Source organism: Xyrauchen texanus, chromosome 23 (assembly GCF_025860055.1).
Source record: "Xyrauchen texanus isolate HMW12.3.18 chromosome 23, RBS_HiC_50CHRs, whole genome shotgun sequence".
In the NCBI taxonomy this organism is placed as follows: domain Eukaryota; kingdom Metazoa; phylum Chordata; class Actinopteri; order Cypriniformes; family Catostomidae; genus Xyrauchen; species Xyrauchen texanus.
Genome location: NC_068298.1, coordinates 9,103,859 through 9,130,785, shown reverse-complemented (window position 1 = coordinate 9,130,785; position 26,927 = coordinate 9,103,859). Strand labels below are relative to the sequence as shown.

Below are 26,927 nucleotides of genomic sequence, written 5' to 3'. Positions count from 1 at the left end.
TCCTGGAGGTACAGAAAACCAATCCCTTCTTTTCACAACCCTCCTAATTCTGCCCACCCACCCTAGCCTGCTCTGCCAGCTTCTGTCCCACCTGAGGTAACCAGGCAGCCATGTGGACACACTGTAAAAAATGAAATTACATTTTAACAAGCTTATGGGGGTTTTTGAGTCACAGAAACTCAAAATGTAAATTACTTTGCATCTATATATAAACACATATTGGACCAAAAATATTCTCCCAAATGTTGTCTCAACTAGTCAAATGGAGTTGTCTGAATGAACAATTTTATATTAAAGTTCCCAGCATTCATTGCAACATTAATTAATTATGTGGTTAGTATGATAGTCAAAGGTTTTGCTGTTTGCTGACTTTATTTATGCTATTTTTGGTGTTATTTTGTTGCCAATGCAACTTAATAGTTGTGTGGTGATGTTAGGAGTTCATCTTTTAACTTAATGAGGTTTGTTGATAGTCACCATTATTAAAGATTGTGTTATAGGGTTGAGGTCTATTGTGTGTCTATGTCAAACTATTCTACATACTGCCTTGCAAGACAAAAACTCTCTCTTCAGAGGCCAATATTGCAGGTAACTTCATATAAAAGTTATTTAAATGGCGGCAAATTGTAAGTTCTCATATTGCGAGTTGTTAGTTGGCTGAACTAGAAATGAGTAGTTCTAATTTTGAAGCAGTCCAGGCCTATTGTCTTGTGTTAGCTCACGTTTGAGAGAAACTTTACATGATGCCTGACAGTGTCCTTAACTTTTCAGACTGATGTCACCAAGAGATGTCAAAGTGTGTCCGTGTTTCTGACGTAAGCGGCTGTGATTTGTTTACTGATGAAATAGGTCTTGTGTTATTTCAGTCTGCCACGGGGTGGTTCCAGCCGGCCACTGCTGTCAGAGTTGTCATTTTCCACCCGGGGACCAATGCTTGCACCACAGTCTCCTCGGGGACATGTCACATGACCTGACCTCCTACTGTAGCAGAAAAAACTCCCTGTGCAAACTCCCCTGAGGCTAGTGACTGTAGGGCCGTGGGATACGAGCGCCTGTCCTCACTACATGCAATGTTGATACTCCCATGAAAAGTTAAAGACTAATGCACAATGCATCAAATACAAAATCGAGATTCAGGGCTCCCACACCTTGTGACCAATGAATTTCAATTACTTTTCAATTATTTTTCCAGTCGCTTGGATTAATAGATAATAGGCCTGGGTAGCTCAGTGAGTAAAGACGCAGACTAAAACTCCTGGAGTCATGGGTTCGAATCCAGGGCATGCTGAGTGACTCCAGCCAGGTCTACTACACAACCAAATTGGCCTGGATGCTAGGGAGGGTAGAGTCACATGGGGTAACCTCCTCATGGTCGCTATAATGTGGATCTCGCTCTCAGTGGGGCATGTGGTGAGTTGTGCGTGGATGCCGCGGAGAATAGTGTGAAGCCTCCACCCCTGCTATGTCTCCGCGGTAATACACTCAACAAGCCATGTGATAGGATGCATGGATAGACGGTCTCAGGTGGGGAGGCAACTTGGATTCATCCTCCGTCACCCAGATTGAGTCACTACACCACCATGGGGACCTAGAGTGCATTGGGAATTGGGCATTCCAAATTGGTGAGAAAAATGTATGTTCACTTTAGAAATTTCCATGACTTTTTCATAACTCATTTCCATTGCCGGAAAATCCGTTTTTTTAAATTCTCTGATTTTTCAATTCCCATGACTGGGGAAAACCTGGAGATTAATACAGAGGGCCACATTAGTTAAAATTAAATGATTAAATCTAAATTTATATTGGACGTAATTCAAATATAAAAACCTATAAAATCAATAAATTGATCATAAAATAAATCAATAAATGCCCCTTGTATTTCATTTTAGCACTAGTTTGCATCCATTTTCATTTTTAGCATTATCTTTGGGTTGATTTTTCATTTAAGCATGAATTTAACACAACGTCCTAAATATGCAGCGTTTATGACGTTGAATACCAGTGAGATGCTCCAAAAGTGTACGTCTCAGGCACGCACATGTACATAGAGCGACAAATAAAAAATAGCGCAGATGGAATGCAAGAACGCAAACTGAGAACTGGACACACTGATGAACTCAATGCAAAAGAGATTGCCATCAACTGTAGGCTTATTCAGTAATATGAGATTAAAACAAACAATACATTTTAGCTACGTTGTATTGCCTAATCAATGCTTTATTCATCTACCACAATAATGCAATTTATTTCAAACTTCATTTCAATCCATATTTTATGTTTATAATGGTCCTTCATAGTAGGCTATATTTATTTTTTAATTATTATGAATTATTTATCTGAATTATCTTTATTTGGTGGCCTTTCTCAGCAAATAATGATGTATGTGATTAATTGCAATTCATTTGATTACTTAATCAGCATGCCATGTAATTAATTCGATACAAATTTTTAACTGATTGACAGCCCTAGTTTTCTATGATTTCATTATGTAAATAAATGGTCTGCACTTATATAGCGCTTTTTTAACCTTAGCGGATTTCAAAGTGTTTTACACTGTGACTCATTCACCCATTCACACACACACACACACACACTCACACCAATAACGGCAGTCCTGCCATGCAAGGCGCTAGCCTGCCATTGGGAGCAACTTTGGGTTCAGTGTCTTGCCCAAGGACATTTTGGCTTGTGGAGTCATGTGAGCCAGGAATCGAACCGCCAACCCTACGATTAGTGGACAACCCGCTCAACCGCCGGAGCCACAGCTGCCCCATAATAATGAATGATTATTTCAATATATATTTAATATTTTAGCTTTTAACTTTAGCCATGCGTAGATTACAATTACAACTGCCACAAATAATAATATCTAATCATGAAATGTGTCAATTATAGCATTCCATTTATATTAAGTCTACTCTCATTGGGACTTATTCATGGAACACAATCATTTACATTTACATTAATGCATTTGGCAGACGCTTTTATCCAAAGCGACTTACAGAGCCCTTATTACAGGGACAATCCCCCCGGAGCAACCTGGAGTTAAGTGCCTTGCTCAAGGACACAATGGTGGTGGCTGTGGGGATCGAACCAGCAACCTTCTGATTACCAGATTACCAGTTATGTGCTTTAGACCACTACACCATCACCACTCCTACAAATACTTTAATTGAACTCCTTCAATCTGAACAAATTTGTGAGTAAATTGTTAGTAAAACGATTCTTGCGTAATTTCTCCCATTCAATTAAATTTGACAATATACGTAAGAATGTACATCCACACAAATTTGTTCTGTTCATGATTTATCAATAAGTCTCAACATTAAAACAAAATAACAAAATTTTGATCATTGTAATCAATCACAGGCATGTTTGTTGCACCAATTCTTTGTATAATCTATTACAATAAATGATAGTTTTAATGAAAGTTCAATTAAAGTATTTATTTATTTTAAGCTGAGGGCCAATTAATTTACTGGATGTGTCACCTACATAACTAATATGGCACGCATGGCATATGCTCCAAACATAATAAGTATTTTTATATAATTTATACAGATAAAAATTAATCATAATTTATAAAATCAAGGGAAATATTCAACAAAAATTGTATTTTTCATAATCGAACAGCCCTTATACACAAACACATTTACACGCACTCAAACAACCCTGTAAAAGGGGGCATCTTAATTCTTCATCGTTAATTACCTGGGATAACCGGTAAACAATCATCTTCTAATGTACAAAGAGTCAAATGAGTGACTTTTACCTGACCAAAAAACTGTAAAAATAAATAAATAAACCCATAACCTTGAAACAATTTCTGGTGCCAGGCAAGCATTCATCAAGCCTTCATTGATTAGCTAATGCAATTTACATGTGGATCTTAATTCGGCTGTTATCTCTGGACCGGGCTGCGCGGGACTAATCAGCATGCAGTGAAGAACGCCACGCTACACGCCGCAGCTAATGGATGAGTGTGTCATTTTATATTCCAACCATCATTAAAGAGCTGAGTACATCCACACATTATCTCTAAGCTCCATAAACACAGGCCACAAAACACATTGCCTGAGAGAGCAAACAACATGCTGTAACTCAAAATGTCTATACGCTCTCAGAGCCAAGCTATGCTGATTGTGTTAATTAATGTCAGCTCGCATAATAGATATAATATAACTTAGCCAAGTATGATAGTATATTAGGCATTTGCATTGAGTTGCAAAGGCTTGAAAACTAAACAAATCCTACTAGCTCTACATGGTTACAAATAACTGCAAAAATTATATCTTACAATGCACTGTCATCACTACCATGAAACGATTGAAATTTCACAGCTACAATATAAAAGCAATGCATTAACAGTAGATAACACAAAATACAAGATATAACTCGAGCAACTACAACTACTGTGAACCTACTGATTTCAATGTGACAGCTAATTTTGGTTCTCCTATGGTGTATATGTCTAGATGTAGCATAATTCAATGTGTTTTTAAGTTCTAGCAGTTTTGTGTGAGGAGGGGCAGTGAAAATTCTATATGTCACTATCCCAGCGGGAGCCGAAACCACCCTAGACAAAGCTTTCACCTCAGGGCATGGGCTCGAGCTATGAGGTCAGCAGTTCAACACATGGCAACCTGTTCCATGCCACAATCTGACACTGTATGGTTTGTGTTTATTTTTGTGTGCAGATGAGCCATGTGGTCTTTCATTCCACTGAATCACTTCTAATGCAACAGTACCATCAAATTGCTAGGAGATTTTTTTTTGTCCTGTTTTCCAATAGAAATATTTCAACATCCTTAAACAAAATCCTCAGGATATTATTTTCTTTTCTTTTCTTTTTCTTAAAAAAGTTTACATAGAAAAGTTTTATGTTTAAAACAAGATAAGTGGAACACGGTAATGTATAGCAGGGTAAACTTCTATAGCACTGAATAGTATTTTAGCATTCCTATTTGGTCCAATAACAAAAGTACAAATCCACTATAAGAAGAAGAAGAAGAAAAAAGAGAGCGGTGGATTATGTTTGTCAGAAGAGAGAAGAATGCCACTGACTGTATTAGTAACCCCATCGCAGCACTGATAACTAGCTGTTTTTTTAAGGAATAACAGGGTAATATAACACAAAGTATAAAGATAAAATTGTACACTAAATAATAATAACAAAAACAACCATTTGTTTGGTTTTTTATTTATTTCAACTCATCCCTCCTCTTCTTTAAAAAAACTAAAATGGAGGTTACAGTGAGGCTCATATAATGGAAGAGGGTTTTTTTAGAGGGTTTAAAGGCAGAAATGTGAAGCTTATAATTTTATAAAAGCACTTACATTAATTCTTCTGTTAACCCTCGTATTATTTGAGCTGTTAAGTTGTTAAAATTTTCATTTTTACAGTAATTTTAGGGTTTGTTGACATTATATCATCATGGCAATGAAGCTGTAAAATTGGCTATATTTTTACATAGAAAAGGTTTGTTAGTGATTTTATCACACTAAAATCATGTTTACATGCATATTGTTTATGTATTTTGGTTATACTTTTGAAATGGTGCGTATTGTAATGTTTACGGATTGGCCCTCATTCACTTCCATTGTAAGTGCCTCACTGTATCCTAGATTTGTGCTTTTTTTAAAGAAAAGTCAGGGCAAGTAAAAAAAATGTATTTATTTTTTTATTGTGGTAATCAATATTATGCCACAATACATAAATGATGTCGATTGATCTTAACTTGATGAACCTAGAATATTACTTTAATTATTATATATATATTTTTTTCTTTGGACCTTGACAGCAGTGGTCAATGTGGATTTGAGATCTGAAGCTCTTAAGACGAGAGAGAAAAAAAAGCAGGCCATGTAAACTCATGCAAATCCAGCCTAATAATCTCCAATTAAAGTATTGAGAGAGAGAGAGAGAGAGAGAGAGAGAGAGAGACAGCAGCGAGCCAGTAAGCACTGAGGGTAGTAGGCCTGTAGAACAGCAGCGTACATCAGAGTGCAGGTGTCATGGACCTTGGCTAAAGGTGTTTGTGTACAACAGATGAGCCAGAGCCATGCGCTCAGAGATCAAGGTTTTCAGATGAGCAGTGACATGGTAATTAGTGTCATCAATCACGTTTGTGCCACAGGGAGCCAGCGGACGCTAGACTTGGGTCTCGAATAAACAGAAGTCAGTTTGCCTGAGTCATCAACCAGCTGGTTGTGCGTCAAGCTGACTTTGGAATCACCGCTCGTGCAATTTTTAATGACACATAGTTCCTCCAAGGACTGTGATGTACAACACATCCTACACACATTCTGCATCCTCATCATAGCCATTATTAGAAGTCTCCACGGTAGTGGCGGAAGTGTTCGAGCGGATGTGTGCACTAGAGAGGATGCTTGCTCAAGCATGCAGCTCAGCAATTGTATTTTTAGTAACAGTTTTTAAAATCCATTAAACGAAATTTAAATTGAATTGGCCATGCACTACAGTATGTGGATTAGGCTCTTTTTACATTTCCAGGTTTGGAACATTTACTGAGGTAAATAAGAGATGTTAGGAAAAGTAATTTTTGCATTCCCAATTGCTCTAACAGCAAATAAACGACTTTCCAAAACAGGACCAAAAAAACAAAAAGAGAATAATACAAAGAATAATTATCTACATTTACATTCAATAATTATAATAAAGAAAATGCAAATTAAAAACCTAAATTTACAAAGTTTTGGTATTAGCCACCCAGAGACTCAACCATAGATATTGATGATGTATATTACTACTTGGACATGACTTTAGGAAGCCCACAATTAGCCTAGTTTCCATCCACCTTTCGCATTATTTTGTTATCGACAAAGTGAAAACGCGAATTAAATTGCCGCCATCTCCTCGTTTCCATTCAAATGGCCTTTTATCGATAAAAAGGGTGTGCGTGATTTCATCAGGACCATCCATCGATGTGTATATGCTGTGTGCACAGCTAATAAAGATCCAAAAATTATGTAGTGTTATTTCAGGGTTTAAATACTATGATACATTCCTGATATTCAATATTTTGAACAATCATCTAATCAAAAGCATCGCCATCACAACCGCATTATGTCCCGCATATTTCTCCAGCAACTTTTAACCACCAACTGAACTTGATTATCTTCTAAAATGTATTTTAGTTTCGAAATGCAAATGTATATTTTCTGAAGAAGCAGTAAATGTGGTCTGAGTTAAAGATGGTTAGATTTAAAATATTTAAATGTTTTAAAAAGTTCAAAAGCTCGTTTTCTGAAAGTGAACTCAGAATTGGAAAGCCAACTTTATTCATCTACAGAACAGGGTAAAGCTAATATAAGTTTGAGAAAAGAAAAGGCATATATAGGTCTAAAAGAAGATTGGGTTTTCTTTTGGTAATTTATTTTTTTAATTTAATGCTTTTTTTGTTTGGTAATTTATTTAATTTAATACAGGGGAGTTTGCCGGCATTTTTTCAAAAGTAGACTAAACAATAATTTCATAGAATTGGGCAGTAAGTGTATAAAAAAAAGCACGCTGAAGCTTTTCACTGGTTTTTCACCGAAATTATATGTTTTATGTTTTGTGGGTTAATTCCATGACTGCCGTCTATTATTTTGAATGGTGTGGAAAAGAAAATTAATAAATAAATGGATGGATACTGTGATTAAATTAATCGCAAACAGTGGCCATTCATTTGTTCAACGTGCACAAGTTATTTGTGTTGCAGATCGGCACTATATGCTGTAAAGATCAATCCATAATCACGTGCAATAAATTGGCTTTCAATACAGTTGTCATGATAAACACAGGCTAACGATTGGGGCAAATTCTGTCATGTGACATTACATTTTTGCGTTAATGGCAATTTTATCGACAAATGTATTTCTAAACCATTTTTTCACGACATTTGATGTATCGACATAGAGTTTATGCGCTTGAGTTAAATGGAAAAATATAATGTCGACATTTGTGACATTTTAGCGATAATGTGCGTTTCCATCAGCTTTATTTTGATGCGCTAAATCTTTTTCGCAAAAAATCCTTGAATGGAAACGTAGTTAATAACATAAATATATATTTGTATTATGATTTTTTAGGGGAATTTTGTTCAAAAATCTTTGAAAACCTACAGCAAAATCTTTATTTTTAAGCATTTTTTGAGGTGACTGTGTGACTTTAGCAAGTTTTGACATTCAATAGGCAATTTTTCTCCCATCAAGACTGTTGTTGTGACGCAGTTCAGAGTGTCAGCTTTTGTGTATATATATATATATTAGTTATTTGGACAATGGTCCATAAATTGAAACTTCATTTATTATATATAATGACATGTACAACAATAGCATACAAATTCCCAAAGGTAGCATTCCCAATATTGATTATTAATTTAATCTTTTGTTTCAGGAAATACCCATATATTTTGCATATGATAAAATTTTTCTGGGTACATCTTTAAAAACTTCATTAACACCAGTTTGATGAATTTCTTTGAATTTCGTTCATGTTCATTTTACTTCTTTAATGGTGAAGTGTGTGATTTCTTCACCACTACCGTTACCAAACGGAATTAAAACAAATAATGACAGGTTTCCTGAACACTCCCTCTTTCTGCCATAGGTTCTTCAAACAAATAATCCCACCCCATCTCATGCCATTGGTTGAGCCAATGTTAGTGTTGACCTAGTCTGGATGCTGACACAAACAGAGTGTTTTTATACTGTAGTACCACAGAGCCACAGTTGTGGAAGTCATCCTACTGTTCAAATGGATTACATATAGCTGTCTCTGCATATTGACTTTCAAATTCAAATGAGAATTCTGCATCCTGTTTGCTACCTCAATTCACATTCATTTCAAATTCAAGAATTAAATTAGATTCTGAATGCTGCACAACCCATGGAGTATGATCTTTGATAACACAATGTTATCATCATCATCATTATCATCATCATTACCATCACTTGATGTCAATATTTTGGATCAGCACACCCACAATGTACATTTCCATGTGGTATGTTTGTGATTTTTTGTTTGCCATGCTGGAAGCCTATCTTTTGATATATCAAGGATAAACAAGAGCGAAGGTGGTCGAGTTTGTATGCTAGAACCACAGGGGGTGTTTGCACCAAGAAAAACAGATCTGATCTTGCTGTCTAGAAGGAGATTGAGGGATTGGGCTGGTAGGGTGCTGGTCACATGACCATTTCTCTTACTGTGAGGAATCAGACAGAAAGAGAGAGTGAGACAGATACACCATCACACAGAAACTCATCCATTAGTTTCCATTCCTCATGTGCAGGTTGATATACCATTACACCACTTGGACACTTGGACACTGTAGCTGTGGCTTTTAAGGCTTGGACACATCTTTATTATATATTCACTGATTTAAAAAAGGCTTTCAATAGCCCCTAGACGTGAAAAATACTCAAAATTCTGTGTTGCCACTTCTGTATTAAATTTGCATATTTGGTCATGCTCCGCTTGACACACTTGCAAAATTGCACAGTGGGTATTTTATTACAAGGCACTGCAGATATTCAACAACAGCACAGAACATCCAAAATAAATTAAAAATACTAAAGACCCACCAGTAGGCAGTTTTATGTATTGTTTTGTAATGCCTACAGCACTGGTGCTTTTTCCATAAGTGCAAAAGCTTTGAGAGGTTCGAATTGTGGGGATATGGGACAAATAATTGGGATTTCAGGGTTTTTTCCAGGCATTTAACTGACTGGCCTGAAAGCTTAAACAACTTAGTAATTGGTATTCCTAGATTCATTTTAATTTTACACCAGCCCAACATTGTGTTAGCAATCTTAGCGTTTCTGTTGTATACTACGGGTGTTAGCGCACATCTGGAGCGAACATTCGTGCCGAATAGCAAGCTGACAAAGCGAGGCTTTTTTACTGCGTGTGTATCTAGTTTCTTTTTTCTTCTCTTGCCAATGAAATGCCCTGACCAATAAAATATGATCTTTGGATTACGTGTCAGAAGCCGTTGCAGTTACCAAAACCAATGCAACAGGTGGCATTTAAGCACAGAAAGGACTTAAGGACTTATGCAAGGATAATATTTGTTGACTTCGGTTCAGTTTGTAACACAATTAACCCAGCTCTCTGTTCCTGCCTCTATCTGTCAGTGGATCACCAGCTTTCTGACAGACAGGCAGCAGCTAGTGAGAATGAGGAAATGCACATGTACAATCAGCACTGGTGCCCCCAGGGATGTGTACTCTCCCCACTAATCTTCTCCCTGTACACAAATGACCGCATTGCCAAGGACACCTCTGTTAAGCTCCTGAAGTTTGCAGACAACAATAATGTCATCAGCCTCATCCAAGATGACGATGAGTCTGCATACAGAAGAGAAGCTGAAGAACTGGCTGACTGGTGCAGTCAAAACAACCTAGAGCTGAACATGCTTAAAACAGTGGAGATGACAAAGGACTTTAGGAGGAACACCCCAACATTGGCACCGCTCACCATTCAGCACCATGGCAGCAGTGGAGTCATTCATTTACCTGTGAACTACCATCTCACCGGACCTGAAGTGGGAGACCCACATAGACTCAGTTTTGAAAACGGCCCAGTGGAGGTTGTCAACAGCAGAACTGAAATAGTTTCTAGAATTTTCTTGAATATTTCCTTTTCATTGAGAAAATAAACAACAAACTCTTTATCACTGCTCCGTTTTATTTTTTCTTTCGATCTGCTTGCTAGATAACTCGTTTCTTTGTAAACTTGTCATTCTTCTTCTAATCCATGATGGGCAGAGGGCAGACAAACTGAAAGGTGCTTTAAGCCAACTACCGTACTGGGGTAAATTTGCTTGTTAGCGTCAAGCAAATTTGCTTGTCATGCCTTTACAATTAGCGTCACCTATTGTAAAGGCATGAATTTGTTTACTGCGATCATTTGTGTCGATGTCTATGTGAAAGGCCCATTTGTTGGCAATTCCCCTCTCATAATCGTGTCGCCTTTGGTGTGCAGAGGCTTTAAGGGTGTGAAAAGAGCTGGTCAAGCATAAATACATCGAAATGGAAAGCTGAAAGTACAAATAGACCCACCTGTATGTAATTCCCATTGGTCAATGGATGTCACCTACCAGAGCACATTGTAACAAAAGGACAAATAAATCAACTTTGGGTTGGATGATGGAGCAATTTTCACAAACCCTTGTGTTCTGAAATGCAAGTCCTAGCAATGCACCATTCACATTAAAATTGTAGACTCTAGACCAGTGGTTCAGGACCCAGATTTTACATTGATATCTATATTTTATGTAATATTACTATGAACTGCATAGGCCAAACAATTGACTAAATTCTAAAAACACCACAAGTTAAATAATATATTTTTTACATGCATAAACAACAGCAGATAAGTGATTTACCATCCTAACACATTTAACAAACACTGGGCCAAACATTGTACAAGCCAATGTAGCCATATTGCCAAGTGACAGAGCTGGTATACTTAGACCCGGTCATGCCAAGTGGCAGATGAATTTGCACCAAATTAAGGTAGAGTCTGATTGGACACACAGTCTATTCAAAAGATATGGGAAGTGTTTTCTCCTCCCTTTTAAAACTGAATAGCAGCATATTTATTTTGCTATCCCAAATATTACGATTGTTTGCATTTTAATAATGGTTTTCCCAAGGTATTTTTTGGATCACAACCCTGCAGTTGAAAACCACTGCTCTAGTGTGGTGGAAGTGGTGGTGGTGTAGTGGTCTAAGCACCATAACTGGTAATCTGGTAATCAGAAGGGTGCTGGTTTGAGCCCCACAGCCACCACCATTGTGTCCTTGAGCAAGGCACTTAACTCCAGGTTGCTCCGGGGGGATTGTCCCTGTAATAAGGGCTCTGTAAGTTGCTTTGGATAAAAGCGTCTGCCAAATGCATAAATGTAAATGTAGTGTGCAAGCACTTTAATAGCCCTTTAACATGAAGGTAAATGGCCTAGTTTTAAACAATATGTAATCCATTAAAGAAACCATATGATTTCTGGTCCGAGGCTGCTGTCTCTGTAATAAATATACATCTCTGGTAGATATTATCCATCATGACGGTTTTGTGGCTCATGCTGTCATATGACAGAGACAAATGCAGCTGAGATAATGCAGCTCTGACCTTAAGCTGTGTCATGGGGGAAGAACATATGGGTCCTCTACATGAAGATCATGTGTTTTTACCATGCCTTGATGCAATTACACCATTCTACCTATGATCTAATGGTGCTGACTCGTCATTCTGCATGCATTTATAGCAGCTAAAATAAACACAAAAACCTGGACTAATGGAGAAGGGGAAAGCAGGCATTTGTTAGATCATTGTTATGAGGGTCCAATTTAGGCTCGACATGGTCCCAGCAGTCCTCTACCTCCCAGCCATGATGAACTCATGCAGAGATGGGCTAATTTAATAAGCAAATGTGCTGCGGTTTCTCTTAAAAAAGTCAGTTTCATTGAGCACCTTTAGTAACCCGTAACCACAAATTGTGAGCAGCTGATGGAAACCAAATGAAGAGGAAAAGATATACCTAATATTCTATACCTAAAAGAACTGCATGCCTGTTGGCAACGGATACATGGAAAATGCAGAGCATTTGATATGTTCTGTTTAAAACATAAACAGGCACAGTTCGATTTTAAATTTTCATTACGAAGGTGATATACTGAGGTAATGATATCCGACAGCATCACATTTTTTTAAAAATTGTACCTGAGCACTGTACTGGAAGATATATACAGTATATATACTCTACAGTATATATACACTGGGGGGCAAAAGTTTGGACTTATGTATAGATTTTGCTCTTATGGAAAGAAATTGGTACTTCTATTCACCAAAATGGCATTCAACTGATCAACATGTTTAGTCAGGACATTCATTTAGAAAAAAATTACTATTACAGAGGTGTCACTGCCAGCCACCTGGACGTGGAGGAATGGCCACCGTCCACGTGGGGCGGAGGGGCTCGCTAATGGCCGACAGAACGCAGAGGGAGTTCCATTCACCAGGGGTTGGAGGACTTGCTCAATCTGCCCGGGGAGGAGCGGCTGTCTTCTGCCAGAGGTTGGAGGAGTGGCGACGACTTGTCGGGGAACCAGCAAGCAATTTTTTTTGTCACTCTCTCTCACTGTCACTTCGCCTTGCCCTTTCCCTCCCCTATTTCGCTCCCCTTGTCTCTCTCCCAGGTCTCGAAAGGTGGGGAAATCCTGACGGCAGGCAAGGCCAGAAAGGTAATGCCCCCCCCCCCCCCTCCCCATATGTCATGCCGGGGGTTCCTGGGGGAGGGAGGTGTGTGACGAGGAGGAGGGGGGTATAGTTGACTCTGTATACTTCTTTTCCTGTCAAAACGATGAGTGCACACAGCCGGCCCCCAATCGGGCTAATCAGCCAAGGAGAGGGATAAGGCCGAGCCGGATGCGGCAGTTTGGATGAGAGGGAGCCACACGCAGCTGCAGTGTGTGTTTATGTTTGTGTCTTTTTAAGTTATAAAACTGTTCAGCTAGTTCAGCTCCTCCTTGTCCATTTCAAATCCTGTTACAAATATGTAACAATAAAACTTTATTATAATTTTTTAAAACAAAGCCTTCCACAGTATAAAGATAGATATTCACTGAAATAGCACCAATTCAAGTAACATTTCCTGAAGTCTTAGTGGGAGGTTGACTAATTGAAAGAACTAGTCCCCATAGGCTGCGGTAGACTGTGGCAATCCACTTTGCTACAGCAAGCGTAAAGCTGCAGTCATGATTCGTGTTAGGGAGTCAATGCCATTTTGAACCCCACATGAAAAGCACTTGCAGGCAATTCTGCACTCATTCTGCGCTTTTGTGATAGGTAAGACTTGATGTGCTTCTGTGGTAATTAAATTGAGCCTTACAGAAGCTGAAAAGTACTTGATTTCTGTCACAAGTCCCATCAGGGCAAAAGTTCTACCCTGTTCGAACCATTGTTTAAAACCCACATGGAGCTGAATAAATATACCAAATTGGTAAATGCGTTTATCGTGATTAAGAAAAATGCATGCATGCTTTAACATGTTCATTTTGACAGCTCTAATATACAGTATATATACACTATCCATGTTCAGCAGAGAAAAATCCACCAATAATAGAATTGTGGCCACATAACGTGCCAAAACATCGATCAGACAATTCGAATGCACTGCGAATGATAAAACATTGAGCCAGTTCCCCCTACAAAATACTTTTTGTCTATATCTGAATATTTTGCATTTAAATGTGAAAATATTGTTTCTACACTTAAAGTTCAAAAACTTAAAATTAATAGTTTCATATATTTGCTTGTATCATATATATCATATATTGATTTTAATTGATTACTCCATTCTCTCTGCTTCATGGTATTGTAGTTCATTCCCTCATGAAAGACGTTAAGTACACAGTCTAGTACACAGTTTTTCATTTGCCTTTTGTCTCATTTCCAAAAACGTTTTGCTTCAAATCAAAGTTTGTAATGTTGTGATTCACCTCCGAGCTGGTTGCTTTGCTTCATGACATAGAACTCTTTTATGGAGGATTTTATGAAATCCCTATGGAAGAAATTAATGAGAAATATACTTCTGAAACCAAGATGGCTGAAAAAGTGAGCGGGCACTATTGCACTCTATAGTATTTTGAACAGAATTTATTGTTGTGTGTCTATGCAGTTGCTAGGGTGTCCTAGGTTGTAGCTAGGGCTTAACTATGTGGTTGCTTACTGGCTCGAGTTATAAGAGCCCACTATACTGTATATTATATTGTGGCATTTAGAAAAAGCTTGGGTCCCTGTAAATATATTGAAAGTTTTTAATCTCATCAAACATGTGAAAAATCTTAAGTCTGATCCCTTACAAAAATAATAGCACAACAAGCTGCATGATCTGAGGTATCATTCATGTCCGTAGCACAAACGGTTGCACACTAAAGTTTAATACATTGGGTTTGAGCTAAATGACATTATACGCAGTATGATTTGATATATGAATCCCATTTACAAAATACCTGAGCATGGACCAAAAATAATACAATCAATTGTGAATATGATACATAATACTGACAGATATTATTACAGATTGTTCCAGATGTTTGGGCACAGATATTGTTTGTGTATTCTTGTAAATTCTGGATAAAATCTGTATATGCATTTGATTTTTTGGAAGCACTAATGAACTAGGTTTCATATGAACGTGTTTTCCATTTATTTTTTTATCATTGGATTGACAAGATGCCAAGTAAAATTATGAATATTATGCAAATGATACCAGCTGTTACCTCTGATGGGAAAAAAATCCTAATAATTAGGATCTCTCTCTCTCGCTCTCTGTCAGTGTATATGCATTCTCTTATCTTCCCACTAATCCGCCTGGATGCATGTGCATCACGTCTGTGAGGGGAAGTGGCAGCAGTAGCCTGGTCTGATTAGCGTCCGTTCGAGAGTATGGTTGCGCTCGCTTCGGCTCAAGCTTCTAATGATGCTAGCAATGTGTGTACGTTGGCTGAATAGAACTCATTAACTCGCGTTTACAGAGTGCTAGTTCCCCATCTGAGGAAGCTGCTTGGTCCCTGTGTAGTCGTTAGTGTCAGGCCGAACAATGTTTTCAAGGTCAAACTGCAGGCACTGAGGGGAGCCAGTTCGTGTCAGGGGACCGCACATCATTGCACAAACCTGGTATCTGCATACAGATGACTGAATGCCCTGTGTTTTTGTCCTCTTTAAGAAAGTATCTACACTTTTAGCTAAATACATTTAATAATTCATGCCACAGCTTTTGGAGGAAAGAAAACTGGAGCATTTTTTAAAAGAAGGTAATATATAAAGAATAAATAAAAAAGGTTTTTTTAGCCAGGATGTTGCTATGCTGTTCCTAAGGTGTCCATGCTTTAATGTGGTTGCTAGGGTGTTCTTGGTGGTTACATACAGGGAAAGGTCAAAAGAGTCCACCCCCAAGTCTCTGTGACTCTCACTCTCAAGTCTCCTTTGCAAGCAGCACTAAAATTAATTACCGCAACTTACAGTATAATAATAAGGTGTATAATATACAATATCTTTGATTTTAAGATTATTGAGTCAACCCAATCACATTACTCTTAAATGGCAATTACATAATGTAATGTTTTCATGTTTGCTGTGTGCCTGAGGCAGACTGGTGGAGCACATTGTTTTATGTTTATTACCAATATTACTATATCAGTGCATGCAGAGCAAAGAGTGCCATTAATGAACCCAAATTAATTTTGAAGCAATATTAAACAAAGGCTAATGAGAACAGCCCATCAAGCATGACTGGGATAAAATGCAAGAGAGAGGGATGGAGCGAGAGAGAGAGAGAGAGAGAGAGAGAGAGAGAGAGAGAGAGAGGGTGACCTAATTCTGAGCTGCAACTAAATGTTGTCAGCAATGATCACTTCTCCTTGGGCCCACCTACAAATTCACTTCTGCTTTAGCTGAAACGACATCAATTCTACTATGTAAATGTGCTATTTAACAATCTCCTCTGATCTAAGTACCTTTCTGTATCCATTTGAGTCATATTAGAAGTCTTTAGCACAGAGCTTGCCATGAGCGCAAAGGGCACATGTAATGACACACAGAGATGTTGAGGATCAGCATGTTTGGTCAGATGGGATGTCTTGCCATTGGCTTATTAGTTAAGACACAAATGGCTAAACAAACACTCTAGACTTTCAAGAAACATATTTTAGAGGCCTTGTGTATGTAGTAAAAATGTATTATTCACATTTCAGTAACATAATTACCACTTGTACCATTTTCATCTGGTAATTAAACTGATTATGGTATCATTGGTATGAAGGGATTACATGAAGAGATGGAAGAAATGGAGACAACTTCAATAGATAGAAGAACTGTAGCAAATTATTTATGTCATTATTTATGAAGACATCCTCACTATGCAACAGTTTTCACAAGTGCCTAAAACATTTGCACAGTCCTGTCTGGGCAAAATTTTAACGATATTGTACATAATTTAAAGGAATGTTCCAGGTTCAATACAAACTTCAATGACAGCATTTGTGGCATATTGTCGATTATCACAAAATCTATTTTTGACTCGCCCCTCCTTTCTTAGAAAGGCATTTACGATGAAAGAGAATGGGGCCAGTACACAAACATTACAATCTCACTGTTTTAAAAGTAGGCAAAAGACAGAAACATTATATGTGTATGTACTGTATGATTTCAGTGTGTAAAAAATCACCATATCTGTGTACAGTTATTTCTAGTATAACAACTCCGTTGTCATGACAATGACAAATTAATGATGGTTAACACGGCAAGTAAGGTCATGCTGAAAAGAGATATTAGCATTCAAAATTAATGTTAACATGTAATGCTAACGTATTGTCGCTATAAATTTTAAACAAAATTTTAACCTCAGTTTTTGCATTTTATTAAATAATATGAGTTCAAATTATTTTCTGTGTTATTCAACTTTATGCCACAAATGCTGTCGATTGAGCTTGTATTGAACCCAAAACATTCCTTTAACACCAGACTGTGATGTACAAATTAAATACTGAAATTAAATGAATGCTTAATTTATAATACACAATGGACACGTACACACTACACATTTTCAGGAGTGACAAAAGTATTTAAATGCGATGATTAATTAGTGTAGCCATAGCAACACAGTAGCGTCTTTCGACTGTGAAACATGAATGCCATCAGGTTAACTCATTTTGTGTTCGCTGTTTTTGAGCAAATATATTATCCACCACAGATTTGTATCATCCGACAACATTTAGTCGACAGAATTGCTGTGTTTTGTTTATTTGCTTATAAACGGCTGTTGTTTAACAGCATGCACGCTCTGGACTGTAACGTACGTATTATCCCGAGACCGCAGGGATGATAAGAGAACCTACAGAAAGAAAAAGACTGGAATATATGAATGAATGAAGACACATGTGCCATTAATCAGATCATTATCAAATAGTTGCTCAGTTCAGATCCATACACACGTTTTTGAAAATGCGGTTGTCACTACGAGTGACAGGAGTGGTGGTGGTGTAGTGGTCTAAGCACATAACTGGTAATCAGAAGGACGTTGGTTCGAGCCCCACAGCCACCACCATTGTGTCCTTGTTAACTCCAGGTTGCTCCAGGGGGGTTGTCCCTGTAATAAGTGCTCTGTAAGTCGCTTTGGATAAAATGCATAAATGTAAATGAGTTAATGTGGTTGTCACTCCCATATTTTATTGACTTGTGTGTTTACAGAACAGGATTAAGCACTTAAAGGTGAAATTACAACTGAATTTAGCAACACTGTGTACGTGGTCATCATTTACTCAAAATAAAAACAATAAAATTTAAAATTCTGAAAACAAATATTGTTTATCATCTATTCACAAGGCTGTTGGTAGGGGTTTGGAACTGACACATGGGGTAGGTAATACTTTGACCAATGCCAATAATCTTAAAATGTACAAATATAAGCAGCTATATTGATGTATCACAAATCTAGAAATTAATATCTGGACATTATGTACCACAAACACAAACTTTGCAAGAACACTACTTCTATAACAATGTCTTCCCGAAGATTGATTCTGAAAAACACACCATATGAAAACTACAGAGTCTACATGTATCCTTACTTCAGTGCCAAAGATGATATATTTAAGAAGCTGTAATGGACTGCTGCCATGAGCAAATACATCAGTACATAAATATTTTGAATAAGCTGTTTCTCATATGCATCTTATTTCAAACACATATCATTGCCTCCAAGATATACACTTTAAGAAATATGTACCCAGATCATTCCCAAAACATTCATCATTATACTGTAATACAACACTGGGCTGTCTATACTAAAGCCCAACACACAGGATCCCAGCACTAGATGAGTCAGTATGGTTGAGGATGCTTTATGGGGGGAGGTGGCTTCTTGATTTGTGAGTCTTGGCAGCCCGCTGTAATCAAATGTTCCTGGAAATGACTTTCTGTCCTGTGTGATGGGGCCAAGCTCTGTGAGATAAAGACCTCTCTGCCTGTTACGGCAAACACTGTTTTAATAACCTAGCTTGGCCGGAGATAACTTGAGCCATTGTCTTTGATAGACGCCACTGTAGGAGCGCAAAAACCAACCATGCTTTATCCTAAAGGACAAATTGAGTTTATATGGTTCTATTAATGTTTTAAAATGCTAGATTTTAATAATTGTTTGCCACTAACAAAGAGAAAACTCACCGTAGAGGCAAACAGTTCACAATGATGTCTGCCATAGCGCCTGTGTTATGAATTGTGGCCTAACTGTTCTTGAAATGCAACAATGCAGGAAACCAAGCTTGTACAGCTAAACAGTCTGCGTTCGTGTACTTGCATAAAGTATGTCATTACATATAATGGTGTGAGAATGAGGGCACTTTAAAGTTCCCTTCTAAATGTCGCATCACAAATATCCAACAATAATTACAGTGTGTAAATATGACTGAATAAAAAGGAAAACCCAGCAAAAGAAAATCATGCTCTCTCAGCATGTTCAGTGCATTTATCATTTAATCTATCCCAGCATGGCATAATATCTTCATAATATTATTGTCTTGTTTAATCTGCACTTCGAGGAGCTGAGTGATAAAGCTATTAGTCATATAAAGCCTGGGTAATACTGGGTGCAATAACCGTTTTTGGATGGATCAATAGTCTTATCTGCCTGTCAAAGTCTCATACACTGGCAAAAAACTACAAATAAAAAAAATCCTGGGCAGCTCCTTCACTGTGAGCACCAGCATGCTAGACACTAATCAATACACCAGGCGATAACAGAATGCTTCCAAAGCCGTTTAGCACAATCTTATCACTCCGCTGAACGCTCAACTTGTCAAAATATTTTGTGGTGGGGTGGCGCAAGGAACATTTCATGCCTATCAAGAGGAGCAAGCTTCTTTCAACCCAAAGTATGGCAGTTTTTGGAGTTTCTCTTTTACCAGAGCAGAGATGTGTGGCATTAATACAGTTAAACTAGAAAGGCACTACAAAGCTATTGTTACATTTATTGATTTGTGTTGAGAGTCGATTAATTTGAGCGAATCAGTTAGTTCAGACAGTTCATTTGTTTAAGGCATCGCTCGGCATTTTCTTATTTTTGCAGTGAAATCAATATTTAAAAACTGCTGTTTATCATTATTTAAATATGAAGTCAATATGAAATCAAAATGTACTCTTAATACACATTCATGTTATTATTGTGAACGATTCAATGGTTCACATTATTCCAAAGAGAAGAAATGTTTGTCTTCACAATCTTTCATCAAAATGTAATAACTTGCTCTTGTAAGTTATATAATATGTAATAAAAATGTAATAACTTGAAACTACTTTTTTCCGGCTTACGTCACCAAGGTCTGATATTTTAACTCCTCCCCTACAACAATCTGTCATCAAGACAACCTTTCACGATCCAATCAAATCCTGATAGATAAATCCTCATTAAATATATTGTTTCATGCTCAAATACATCACATTGCAGAAGTAAAATGGGATGCGAACAGCGTTTCATTTTGATTTCAAGTTAGAAAGGTCCCACAAAGCTATTTTGATAGCTACTGACAAATAGCAAACTTAGCAAACTGTTTCATTCAGAGGATTTGTTACAATAAAAATAATAATAAAAATTTTTTTTGTAATGATTGCATTGAAATGTCTAGATTTAATGTGTCAAATGTTTCATTGTTTTTGGATCCAACATGTCATCCACTTCACAGTTTTTTTCAGTTTTTCACAGGTTTTGTCTGAATCATTTCAAAGAAAAGGCTTAATAGAGCGATTCTTATGTGAATGGCGCATTACCACTAACAATATTCCCTATTTAAAAAAAAAACTAAAAACTAAAGAAAATTCCGGCTATTTCTGAGCACAATAAAATACCATTCGCTCATGTGACAACAAAGGAAAACCTGCTAGGATGTACACTCACACAATTCAACACCTTAGCCAGAGCGAACTTGGATAAATAAGCCTGAAGAGCTGTGGAATAATGAGTAGCCAGCACAACAGAGTGCAGGTGATGAGAGCCGCTTCTAAAGATTCCACTTCTTTTAACAAACTAAAGCTACACAAGGCAGACTACAAAAAAAATCAAATCAATGTCCTTGAAGATGTTTTCTTTTCTCCCAAGAGCCATCTTGAAAGAGCAGCTCTACACACTCTCTCGCTCGTTCTATTTCAATCCTGCTAGCCCTGTTTTGCTAACTCTCTGCTTTTCCCACATTTTATTATTATTTTATTCCCTTTCGCATCACTCCCTTTTCACTCTCAGGCAGTGACTCATCTGTCAGTGAAAGATGGCGTAGACCCATGTGGGGCCCACCCTACAGGGGGTCTTCTCTCTCTATGCCTGCCCCTCTCTGCAATAACAACATCCATCTCCATTTTCCTGCTAGCGGAACAGTCTGAGGGCGCACTCGGAGCAATTAAAATTCCCCAGGTTTTTGCTTTTGCCACATGCTTAACTGTACGCTGCGAACGCACCATATGCTTCAAGATGGGCGATAGTGCAATTTGGAGGCCGATAGCCATCGAGATCCCCATGGAACAAAGAGGAAGAACAGCTGGTTGCCTTGCCATGGTTGGATAGCAGCAAGTCAACCTGTTCAATCATATGTCACTCTTGTTTACCGCACCTTATCTTATTCGGTTAGTCTGCTTTATGTGGATTAAGCCCAAAGGTAAGAGCGATGGGAATATCAACCTACTGCTCAAACAAACTCAAGGCAATTTTATGAGGTGTTTTTAAAATTCAGCACTGGAAATACAGGAAAATGACTTCTCACAAGATAGCACCTTAAATATAAAGTGCAGGTATTCCTTCACTGCATCCGTTTAGGGTTTGTAAAGTAGGTTTGCAGGTCCTTGCTGTTTAAAATGGAGTTTAGGCTTGTCTTTGCTGGTCTTCCAGCCTGGCCAATTTGATCTTGAGCTTTTATAGCTTGTGCCCAAATATGGTCTTAGTTGGTTTAAGATGGTCTCTCAGCCTGGCAAAGCTAGTCTTAGCTGATTTAAGATGGTCCCCAACCTAGCCAAGCATGTCTTAAGATGACCTAGCTGGCATTCCAGCCTGTTCAAGCTGGTCTTAGCCAGTTTAAGCTGGTATCTCTGTCTGGCTAAGCTTGTCGCTCATCCTGGCCAGCTTAAAGCTGGTCTTAGCTGGTCTTCCAACATGGCCAAGTTGGCATTGAGCTGGTCTAGCTGGTCTACGAGCCTGGCCAAGCTGGTCTTAGCTGGTTTAAGTTAGTCTTATCTGATCTTCCATCCTGGCCATGGTGGTCTGGAGATGGCCTATCTGGTCTTGCAGTCTTTTCAAGCTAGCCTTTGCTGGATTTATGCTGGTCTCCCAACCTAGACAAGCTAGTCTTGAGCTGGTCTAGCTGGACTCCCATCTTTTTTAATCTAGTATTAGCTGGTTTAATATGGTCTAAAAGCCAGGTCAAGCTGGTCTTAGCTGATTTAGACTGGTCTCTCTGCCAGGCTGAGCATGTTGGTCAGCCTGGTCAAACTGAACGTAGCAGTTTAAACTGGTTTTAGCTGGTTTCCCAGCAAAACCAAGCTGGTCTTAGCTGGTTTAATCTGGTCTAGCTGGTCTTCCAGTCTTTTCAAGCAAGCCTTAGCTGGTTTAATCTACCAAAAGAGTGCCCAAAACCCCTTTAAAAGCAGGAAAGATTCATGGCCATGACATAGTTAAGGCTTAATGGCTATTGTAAATATGGAACAGGTGAAAAGGAAATTTGTCAACACAGGATCGAAAACTGCGCTCCTCAAGATATTCCATTTTTAAGGAGCCAAACATACACCTAAAGCTTAAGAACAGAACTATAAGTCCACCACAATGCATAATCTTTAATCTCGGACCTCCAAATGGTTAAACTGTATTTGATGATATCCTCTGTCCCAAAGGACAATTCTGGGCTATGAAGTGCAGTCATTTCTCTCTATGGGATGCCATGGGATCAAATCCCCCCTATGGCAGCCATTCAAAGGAAGGGTACAGCACTGCATGGCTTGTAAAAAGCTTCAGCGTGGCTCATGTATCACACCCCGAGTGAAGTCAACAGGACTCTACTCTAAGTGCCAGCCAAACAGAAGGGATGAAGTTAACATTGCCGGTGATAAAGCTCCCATGTCTTCACCTCTGGAGGGTTAATTCAGAACGCATGGGCCCTTGAACTGCGAAGAAATGTAGATGTGTCTACATGCTCAGAACATAAACCTTGGAGATACTTCAGCAAAAAAATTACAAAACAGACTTGGAAACAGTTCACACAAACCAGGCACTGAGAAAATGAAAATTCTGTTAGCAGGTTTATCATAACATTTGCCAAAGTTAAAATACACATTCAAATCCTCTATGAAGAATTATTGTGCCTTAGAGCAAGATACATATAAATCATCACAACAGCTTTACAAAAGACCACTAAACTTCTCTATTATGAATAGATATATACTTAATGAAAAGTTTTATGAAAGTTGTAAAATACATTTATTTGGCATGTTTCCATTATATCACTAATTATATATTTTTTAACCAACTCATCTTGAGTTACTCCAGTGGTTTCCTCTTGTGTTTCCAAAAATGTTGCAGAGTAATATCATACTGTGTAGATCTGTAGCAACTTGTAAAGACAGATCAAATCATGTCTTAATCCTTCAATAAGGGCATGTTGGGAAACACCCTTACCTTCTAACTGAACAGTGTATTATTTGACACACAACTACTATTTTGATTCTGAACAAGTAATTGGCTACAACTGGGAAATATAAGCATACACATCCATGAAATGAGCCTAATTTGTTCTACTTGTTTTCAATAATACAGATGTTCCAATCAGCTTTAATGACTATTTCCAGAATTGTTATCTCCTCTCCAAGAAGAGCAAATATCAACGTACTTTAGCAACCTGAGAACAGGCAAATCGCTGAGGTCAGAATTTCCCTTCGTTCAAAACAGTAAAGCTACAAAGAAATTGATCTTTAAACATGGCAACAACAAGACCTCCTCACAGAATAGTTAGGTGTGCAGGAAAGCCTGAGGCTGCTTAGCTGATTATTAATGAACTTACTCCATTATGTCAACCAGTCTTTCTGCCAGGTTTCAATGCAAAACAGACCTAGCCAGGGGAACGTCAACATAGCAAAGTTTTATCTGCCAGCTATGCCTGTCCAACTACATGGATGCCCTTTTGAGAAAGTGCAGGGGCATAGGAACGATCTGGAATTTAATATTAATGCTCATGAATATTAATTAGGTGGCACAACATTATAGCATGTGTATCTATGTCCACTGTCATGTAAATGCTGTCTTAATTAGTGCAATTTATCATTTGTATTTTACTGTAGTCACTGTTGTAATTCACTGCCATGTAGGCATAATGGGTTAGTTCACCCATTTACTCACCCTCATGTTGTTCCAAACCTTGGCCCCTAAGGACTGATCTCCTTTTGTGGTCCATGGAAGAAGACTGTATTACGGATTTAGAACTACATGAGTGTGTAAATGTTGAGAGAGTTTTAATTTTGGAGTGAACTATATCTTTAACTTTGTGTCATATGTCTGCTTGGATGTATGTTAAATGTTCCTTCACGTTTATTGAAAAACCTAATGTCATTTAGTACATCACTTGCAATGTATACAAATGGCAATATATCTGACTTTGACTGCCCAGTAATCTTTGATGAAAAGCAATGGGCTCTTGCTATAGTAGATTACTACTTGAGCGATGTACTGTATGTTTATTCAATCCAATGCCAAAGTGACTGGTTGTCGAAGGCTTCTGCACTTTCTTCACATCGAGGCAAAACTCATAAAATATAATGTATAATTCCTTAAAAAGTTATAGATGTTAGTGGGACATGTCCCTCCTGTTATAATGGTTGCTGTGCCCCTGAGTAAAGGCTGAAACATACTCTACACAAGTACGTGAATGCAGACACTTTTAATTAAGTAGGCTTGACATTTTTGAGTTGTTGCGTTCCAAATGTATCTGGCCACAATTCATAACACAACACAAGTACACATTGCAGTCTCAATGTTGCAGCAAGGGGCAATAAAGTGGACATGCCAACTATGGTCATGGAGGAGTAACAGTTTTGAATGTAACTCTATTGTCCCATTAAGTACTGACGTTTGCTGCCGCCACAGTAATGCAAGAATGCACGACCAGACAGCTGGTTTGCCAAGTGCTCACTTTTGCATACACGTACTTATGAAAAGTATGTTTCTTGCTGAAGAGAAAAATGGTCACACTCACCTCCCCGGATTGTGGCAGAGTCAGCTTTGGAAGTTTGCCCTTCGTCCCGGCTGTGCTGCTTTTACAGTCCAGCAGACCTCCAAATGGCAAGCAGTTGTACCCTTCCACCAGTTCCACTGGGGGCTTGAGCTCTGGGGAATCGTTGGGGACCTGGTCCTGGCCATCCATGGGCCTGACATAGGCAGTGGGTTTTTGCTGCACAGCGGTGCTGGGTTTACAGTGGAGGCCTTGAGGGAAGGTTGGCGTTGAGAGGCCACTAGGAAGCAGGGATGTAGAGGCCATTGGTGAATTGGAGCCATGGGAGCAAGTCTCCTGCTCAATGGGAGACTTTCCAAGCTCGGCTGAGGCTGGTCCTTTGCTGGATGGTGCCTGCTTCCTGTTGCAGTTTGTCAAAGTTGTAGATCCAGTAGGATTGGGACTTGAGTCCTCTTCATCTTGATCGTGTCTGCTAGAGGTCTGTTCATGACCGGAGTGCTTCCCCCGGGCGACTGCTTGAGCAGTCTGGGTGCCATCTGAACTGTGACCCCCTCGGGACCAGTCTGAGGAGCGTGACTTTTTGTTGCTTGGATGCCCATGTACAACGCTAGATGCCGACAGTGTGTTAGCAGGGGGTGGGGGCATGGAAGTGCTGTGGCTACCAGGTTGGGAGGGGGCAGCTCGGCTCCGCTGAGCCTCAGGGAAAAAGCCAGGCTGGTCGGGTTTCTCCACGGGAGTCTGGGGAACAGAGTTCTTAGGAATGCCCACAAGGTGACTCTGGTTGGAATGGCTGGTCAGGAGCTCCTTCATCTCATCATAATTTCCGAGTGTGTTTTGGACCCGGTTGGCCAGGGCATCACCTTTGTTAGTCTAAAATGAAGGACAAATAAATATGGAACATTTGTATTACTACCAAGAGACTATCAGTTTCTTTCCATTATCACCTTTAAAACTGCAGAGTGATTCAACAAAATTAATGACAAACTTCTTTTAAAATGAGAAACTATAAACTTCAGTGTCGAAATTGTTCATGATAAAACTACCCACAACACCCTAAATACTGCATATTTAAAACATTTATTTTACAACTGTTAATTCCAGTCCAATAATTTTAAGGACAAGCACTAGAATATTTTCACTAGTTTTATTATTGGTATATGTTCACTAGCAACATTGTAACCAACCTATTTCGTTGTTTTGTTTTTGCTTTGTTTTTTCACTGGCCAATTGTTTTTTCTGTGTTGGAAATGATGGTAATAAAAATGACTTTCCGAAAATGTTTGAAATATAATGGCAGGCTTTTGCCTATTTATGTATTCCAAATACACACAATTAAATAATATTTTCACACTTTTTACATGATATGGTGCACTAACTTAAAAAAAAAAAAAAAAACACACCAAACTGTGGGACAGTCTCAATAAAATAAAAAAAAAGTCAAATCATTTTCATCAATAAATATAGACATTTTGTTTAATTCAGTATTTGCAAACATTTTAAAATGTGTATTTTTAAAGTGAATTTTAATAGTTTAATATTGAAAGGATGTGTCTAGGATAAGGCTAAATCAATAATAATAATAATAATAATATTAATAATAAAAAAAAGAATACATAAAAGGCATTTCAAAAAGTCCATTTTAATGTCACCTTCATATAACAAAAATA

At 38.2% G+C, this 26,927-nt stretch overlaps 1 protein-coding gene across 1 annotated transcript in view; it reads right to left on the bottom strand.

Annotated features, from left to right (window-relative positions):
* LOC127663059 (AF4/FMR2 family member 2-like) overlaps nt 1-26,927 on the bottom strand; it is a 245,911-nt gene that overhangs the window by 140,401 nt on the left and 78,583 nt on the right. The window contains exon 3 of the mRNA XM_052154466.1: nt 25,285-26,130. Coding sequence (XP_052010426.1) covers nt 25,285-26,130 — 846 coding nt within the window. The remainder of the gene's footprint in view (nt 1-25,284; nt 26,131-26,927) is intronic.